General features: G+C 39.6%; 1 protein-coding gene across 1 annotated transcript; it reads right to left on the bottom strand.

The window, feature by feature from the left end:
• Window positions 1–444: 444 nt before the first annotated feature.
• On the bottom strand, window positions 445–3,522 carry LOC114694695 (sentrin-specific protease 2-like). The gene has a single exon (XM_037209499.1). It carries the CDS (start codon window positions 3,008–3,010, stop codon window positions 1,499–1,501), a length of 1,512 nt encoding a protein of 503 aa, XP_037065394.1. The 5' UTR covers window positions 3,011–3,522; the 3' UTR covers window positions 445–1,498.
• Window positions 3,523–7,923: the final 4,401 nt, after the last annotated feature.

The raw sequence follows: 7,923 nt of genomic DNA, 5'->3' as shown, positions 1-7,923 counted from the left end.
GTACTAAGTCCAGAACCTCCATTTGGAGGTCACAAGTCCCATCCTTCTTTTTTTCTTTTCTTTTTTTTCTTTTTAGTTTTTTAGAGATAGGGTTTCTATGTGTAGCCCCGACTGTCCTGGAACTCACTCTGTAGATCAGGCCTGAACTCACAGAGATCCACTTGCCTCTGCCTCCTGAGTGCTGGGATTAAAGGTGTGTACCACCACTGCCTGGTTACCATCCTTTTTAAAAATTTTTATTTTATTATTAAGAAAGTTTCTATTCATTTTATACACTTTAGTAGGTAGTATATATCAAGAAAATTATCCATTTATTTTTTTTGCAAAATATGTTCTGAACAACTTTAAACTTTATTAAATAAAAATTGCATAAGCACAACTGTAAGATAACAAACAGAAAAGTTAAATACAATTTATCACATGTAAAATGGATTATTGTATAATTAGCAATATCAACTCTAAAGACCCATTTCCACAATGGGAATGGGATACATCAATATTAATCTAATGAATTAAGTAAAAAAAAGTAACTTTAAATTGAACAAAACTTTTCAAATAATTCAATCATCCCTAGCAAAGCTGAGGTTTGGATTCAATGAGACCTGGGATAATAATGGATATTTACCATTATAGTTACTTCTAATCAACTCCCCAAAACTAAGGCAAGTCTCCTTAATTCTGGGAATGTATCTTTAAATAAGCATGATGCTTTTCTCAACAGTTCTGCATCCTATGCAAGTCCAGTAGAGTATGATGGGTCAGGAAAGCATCAGTCTGTGCAGTTCATTGTCCTTTCTTGTACTGTTTTCAAGCTTTAAAAAAAATACATTAAAAAAAACCCTCCATCTTCAATTTAACAGATACAACTCCATCATTAGAAATGCTAGTCAACACTTCCTGCCTCTTCTTGCTGATGTCCCTCCTGATCTTAAGCAGGAATGACATTGTAATGGGCATTCCTTTCAGGAATAAACAGTTCAAACAAGAAGTAGAGTTGGTAATTAGAGAATATTGGAAAATGACAACTGCCAAGGTTTGCAAATGAGTGAAAACAAACAATCATTGGTGGAGGAAGAATATAAAAAAATTCATAAACTAAATCCAACATTAAAACAATTCATAAACTAAATCCAACATTAAAACAACTCAGAAACTAATTCCAACATTAAAACAATTCATAAAATAAATCCAACATTAAAACAATTCATAAACTAAATTAAACATTATAACAATTCATAAACTAACCAACATTAAAACAATGTTTGAACATGTGTTCTTGTGTGGGTTGAACAGCGGTTTCTAAGCTTGCAGTAGTTACTTGCAGGTATAGATGGCATTGGGCAGGACTCCCCAGGTCAGGACTACATTGAAGAGAGTGGGCTTCATCATGTCAGGCAGCTCAGAATCTGTTTTGAATCTTTTCAACCCATCTTGCTTGAGGTATATAGAAACATCAATGGAAAAGTGCAGGGGTGCCATAGCAACCAGGTGGATGTTGTCACAGTAAGTGACAATGCAGGATTTCCCACACCATCCTCTTCCTAAAGATGGGCATGTGTTGCTGAGAAAAGGTAAGTGGTTGGTCTCTAGAAATGTAATCTGCATATTGACAAGTGAAAATTCCACAGTCACTCCCATTGAGTTGTTGAGGAATCTCCTTTGATGTCATACTGTATCTTTTCCACTCCAAAGGGTCCAGCTCAATGTTCCTTCGAGTTTTGCTCTCATTTTGTAAATATTCAAAGATGGTCTCACAAATGTTCTGCCCTGTCTGTCCCATTGAATCGAGGTATATGATACTCTGTTTTCTTAGGTCGATTACTATCAGGCTCCAATGTACCTTCTGGTGAATAGGTACTAGAATAATTTCTTTTTCAAACAGTTTTATTCCTCGAGTCCATCGTTTAACAGAACAGTAGCCACCATGCTTTAGTTTGGGGTAAAAGAAAGTGCTGAACACGTGAAGAGCTGGGTACCCTTTTTTGTTATTTCTCTCAACCAGAAGATTCATGTAAAAATTGATGACCTCATCATTGAGCCACTCACCATTCTTTAGTGTGTGGATATCTCCTCGAGTAATATGCAGTTTGAATGCACTAGTTAAGATTTCTTCCTGGGGTCCTGGACCTAGTGCATTTCTTATTTCCTTTTCCATGTCCTCTGTAACATTAAGGACTTCATCCATTCTTCTGACCTTTTCTTGGTCTCCAGCAGGCTTTTTCTCTGCCATAACTACTGGCATCTTGTTGGGGAGTGACCTACTGCTGCCACTATGCAGGAAGACTTGAGCCTCTGCTCTTAGCAAGTCAGGCTCCACGTCGTGTCCGCTTCTTCCTTCAAGGTTTACTGCATCATTCTTCCGTGTATCAGAAGAGTTCTCTGTACACATCTTCACTTTTTTGTCTGGTGAGACACAGTCCTTTGTGGTAACAACAGTAGATTGTTTAGGATCACACTGAGTTGTTCTGGATCCGTGACTGTGCCCTTCCACACAACCTTTGATCTTCAAGGTGTCCACCAGGGTTGTGTGAGCGCTCTGTGGGTCAGATTTCATATGATCACTGGGCGGAAGGTGCTGCAGTAACCTTTGGTACTTTTGCCTTTCGTGGTTTTCAGCATATTCCTCTATGACACAACAGGGCCTCTTGCGACCCTTGTCACCATCCCCAGACTTTCTGCCAGTTACAGCCTGCTCCTGTGGACCTGTGGCCCACCCTAGAGGCTTTAGTTGTCTTAGAGTTTCTCGATGGGGTTCCCATGGCTCATCTTTGCCTGGCTGTTGACTTTGAAGTTCTAGGTTTTGCTGTTCTTGAGGTATCCTCTTCCGAGTTTTCCTGGGCCCTTCAAACTCCAAATCTGTTGCACCCTCATCCTGGCATTTTGGTTTTTTACCTTGTTCTAAAGCTTGAGACTTGATCTCCGTCCCACCTTCATCCAAGTATTTTCGTTTTCGACCTTGCCCAGAAGCTTCAGGTTTCATCTCTATCCCACACTGTTTAGGTTGCCACATGGACTCACTTCTGGATTTGCCTTTGCTGGATGCCAGCTCACCAGATGGTATAGCCTTCCTATTTCTAAACGAATGCAACTGTCTGCCTGACTCTGGCTGGGTATATCACCCTGATATCTGAAGAATTACTTATTCCAGTAACGATATAATCTACAAGCTGGTTCAAGGTTGGAAACCTATCAGTCTATATGATGAAGAGCTCAGAATAGCTTTTCTTTATAAACAAGAGTTGTCTTTGGACATCAGGGTCAGTCAAAGTATGAAGCCAATTGAGCCGGCAACAGGAACTGATTGGTAAATAATCAAATGGTGGCAGTTCACTGGGGTCCACTGTGGGAAACCCCGTGGAGTTCGAGGATTACTTCCTCAGAAGGGTCCCACAAGGGAGGGATCAGTAACCAGCTAAAGACCCAGAACTTCAAAATAGAATGGATTGTCCTAGCCACCGTAAGACACCAGGCCTTAACCATGCAGCTAACACATCAGAGTCAAGCCTCACAAGTGATGCCAGACTCGGAGGTTGCCCTACCAACAGCCTTCAAGGTTCCATAGCTGATTGTGATGTGACCTGAAAGAATGTAAATCAACATTCTTTGGAGGGTGGTGGCCCTGCTCCCTGCCAAATGGGTTCAGGAGTTAGATGACAGGGTTAGAGTGTTATGAACTAATCATACATATCTCAGTTCCCTTCTGTAGAGCACTGGATTACCTAGATCATCTCAGCATAATCTAGTTTGTCCTGATTAGTACATTTATCTTTTAGGAAATATCGTCCATCATGGTAAATAATAGAAAACAAAATATAATTGCCCTTCAAAATGGCTCTTCACAATATGCTTACTAATTACAAAGAAAAATAGAAGTTTACAGTTATAAAACCCAGTAGCTACTGTTGTGTGACAAAACTTTAATGGGGAAATGAAACACACATGTCTACTCTCCCCAGATAGAGAACCCAGGACAGATCGAAGTGCAGATATCACCTGCTGTGGGGTGTTCTGTATGTCAAATATGTTGCTTGATTGGGTAATAAATAAAGCACTGATTGGCCACTAGCCAGGCGGGAAGTATAGGCTGGACAAAGAGAAGAGAATTGGGGGAAGTGGAAGGCTGGGGCAGAGACAGCTGTGAGCTGTCGCCATGACAAGCAAGATGCGAGGTACAGGTAAGCCACAAGCCATGTGGCAATTTATAGATTACTAGAAATGGGTTAATTTAAGATAGAAGAAGTAGATAACAACAAGTCTGCCATGGCCATACAGTTTATAAGTAATATAAGTGTCTGTGTGTTTATTTTATAAATGGGCTGTCAGACTGCTGGGGATTGGCAGGACCCGGAGAGAAAACTTTCCAGCAACAAATGGTGCCCAACGGGTTGGCAAGAGTTTACACCTAAAACCTAAGGGAAAAGATTCTAAAACAGAGCTAAAAACAGTTCCTAGTTGTCTCTCTCAAGTTAGCAGCAGCCTGCATGTTTGAGTTACTATCTACTATGGTGGGTTTCTGGAATGCGTGCTCCACCTGCAGTATGGTGGGAATGAGGCCTCTACAAGGGGCACATTAAGCTGCGAGGTGGATTTAGCCTTTGCTAGTACAAAACAAAAAAAGAGGTTTCTGGGCTACACTCTGCTTTGATAGAAACACAGACCCACTATTTCTGAGAGTTGATGGCTCCCAGAGCTGGCAGAAAATGTACCACTGCCATGTTGGGAAGCTAAAGTGGGCGGAGCCCGAAGCCACAGCCTGTTTCAGTCTTAGAACTATAGTTTAAAGCAATAGGTTCAAGGTAATATAAAAAATAAGCCACGTAATGATGGCTATCGCACAGAGAATCTGGATTATGTTCTCTTTGATATCTGTAACTGAAGAAAAACATTTGATTGTAAAAGTTGTTGAGTTATGCCAAAATGTATATTTTAAAGGTACCTTGACTTCAAAATTTGGATATAAGGATATGCTGCTTTGGAAAAGAGGCTCTGCTTTTGTTTCCACAGAAAGCCAAAGGCTATGGATTTGTTCCAGATTAATTTACATCAGGTTTGACCAGCCAAGACCCCCTGGAAGGTCTCTGATGACACCAAGGCCCAGATGATCCAACATCCAGAACCATTTCAAGGCAACTGGCTCAGACAATATACCTTCACAGACTACTCCATAATCCTAAAATTTTCTTTGTGTCCCTATAAGATACAGTGCCCCCCCAAGCAGAAAGTAGTAAGAGAAGCTATGCTCAAATTCCCAAATATACCAAGCTGTCTTTGAAGATGGAATTGGCTAACTCCTTCTCCAAACCCAGACATATTGCTAAAAAAAAAAAAAAAAAAAAGTTAAGAGATTCTTGTGTCCCAAATCAGAAGATCCCTTTGGTGTGGGATGGAGAAAAACCAGTATTTTTATTTAAAGCAGGTTGATTATAAATACAATGTCTTTCTAAAGAAAAAAGGGGATAGTATAGATATGATAGGATAAAAGGATGGATTAATGAACCTACTTTTAAAGAGCAACTTGTTTAAAATATTTTACATTGCTATGGATTTTAGTTTATTGATACAAATTTTAATTTTGTTATACTGTATGTATATTTTTACTCTTGTTTAAGGTATTATGTTTATGTAACTCATTTAGATTGTAAAGGATATTAAGAAATACAGATTAATAATTAGTCTTCTATGATAGTCAAAGTTTTAACATGTTATTTACATTTTCTAGGTATACATAGACATATTTCAGATAGATAGGTAATCTTCAAATATTTCAAGGACCTACATAATATGGCATTTAAAATGTTTTTAAAATTTAGACTTTCTGGACAGTGAAACATGCCTGCTCCTGGCAACACTGATTTACTTCAGAGAGGAGGATGGGCATCAAAGACACTCCATATGGAGTCTGTCTTCACCTTGGCAAAAATAGCCATTTGGGCAAAAAAACTGTTCTTGCCTGGACTGCTTGATTGATTGGACATGTAGGACCCATAGGAAGGTGACCAGTGAACTTGCTTGACAAAATGGTCCTTTAGGTTCCTGCTTCGCAGAGGAAACTGCCATTCTACAGGACACTGAGAAAAATAACTGAGAAACTCTAGCCCTGTGGGTTGAAGACAGATGCCCCAACTTTACAAAGAAACATTAGGTGACTGTCCAGGCTGCCAGCTGTCTCTGTTTACCCTTAAGACTCCCAAAAGTTGCTTGCATTCTTCTCCCATTTCTCAGGTAATATTATATCCTTCTGAGGTCTTTGATGTAGTTGAAACTAGATAGTTACAATTTTCCTTAGTTATGATAAAAGATAAGTTAGATATAAAACCTTAAACTCACAAATATAAGATAGGATATCTTTTTTAATTTTGCCAAATAAACTAGTTATTATAAGTGTACTAGATATTATAACTATAATTCTTGCTTGATAATTGTTCTGTTATCTGTAATTTTACTATGCAAAAGTTAAAACCTTCCTTTAAAAAAGAAAGGGGAAGTGCTGTGGGATGTTCTGTATGTTACGTGTGTTGCTTGATTGGGTAATAAATAAAACACTGATTGGCCAGTAGCCAGGCAGGAAGTATAGGCGGGACAAAGAGAAGAGAATTGGGGGAAGTGGAAGGCTGAGGCAGAGAGACCTGCCAGTCACCGCCATGACAAGGAAGATGTGAGGTACCGATAAGCCACAAGCCACGTGGCAACTTATAGATTACTAGAAACGGGTTAATTTAGGATAGAAGAAGTAGATGACAAGAAGTCTGCCATGGCCATACAGTTTATAAGTAATATAAGTGTCTGTGTGTTTATTTTATAAATGGGCTGTCCGACTACCAGGGCTTGGTGGGACCCAGAGAGAAACAACCACCGAAGTCCAACTTGTTGAAGTAATAAGTTTTATTGGGTTTACTTACAGTGATATGGGTGAGGGGCTATTTACAGGAGCAGAAATAACTCAAAGACAGGTGCATCATCATAGCCCACCCTCAGCATGAGTGACATCTCACAAAAGCTAGGAGCCTGGAAACACTGTACACCCTGCAGGCAACTCAACAGGCTGAAGAGTGTCCTTTCCAAGTGACCCAGTTGATCTAAACCTCTTTCAGGCAGCTGGCTGGTTTCTGCTTCTTCCAGGGAGCTGGTCTGTGGTCAGCTCTTCTGAGAGTCTTCCTTGCTGCTCAGCTTCTTTCCATCTGAGAGGGACTCTCAGCTTTTATTGCTTATTCTGGCAAGGAGGGGTCTAGTGAATCTTGTCAGTTTCAGGGGCTTCCTGAGCTCTTTTGAGTTGTTTGTCTTCCCACTTAAGGAGCTTCCCATCAGGGTGGAATGTTTCAATCTTGGAGGAAACTGTTGCACAACAGGTACCAACACACCAAGGATAAGTACATTGCCATAAGAGAGTAAATCAAATCTCAGCATTGTCAATAGGATTCATTGAGAAAAAGACACATCACTACCTTGATGACAGTCCTGCCAATAACACAAGCTCTGAACTCATCCCTAGAAAACAGTAGGGAGAATTAAATTGGAGCTGGAGTTACAGATGTGTGGTTTTTCAGTGGGTGCAGGGATCTGAATGCAGTCGCCATCATTATACAACAAATACTTTGACTACTGATTATCTCTGGCCCCTGGAGCAGCTCTTTCATCTATTTTCAAAAGTATAGAGACTTTTTACAAAAATGTGAGCAAAGGAGTAGAGACATATTGTTTGCTGTTTACCATTGTCATATAACCATTTAACAAATCGGGTTAGTATATTTATACCAGTGTTTTACTGTAAGGGAAAATGTACTTTTTTCTGTAAAAGGTTTGACTTTCTTATGATTGTTATTTCCCCAGGTGTCATTTTATTCTTACCAGGCTTCTTTCTCTTCTTTCTAATTATACCTTGGACATTTTTTGTTCATAAACAGGAAAAAAGTTCAAATTCCCACA

Source organism: Peromyscus leucopus, chromosome 11, assembly GCF_004664715.2.
Source record: "Peromyscus leucopus breed LL Stock chromosome 11, UCI_PerLeu_2.1, whole genome shotgun sequence".
In the NCBI taxonomy this organism is placed as follows: domain Eukaryota; kingdom Metazoa; phylum Chordata; class Mammalia; order Rodentia; family Cricetidae; genus Peromyscus; species Peromyscus leucopus.
The sequence above is the reverse complement of the archived record's forward strand: the minus strand, read 5'-3'. Positions and strand labels throughout refer to the sequence as shown.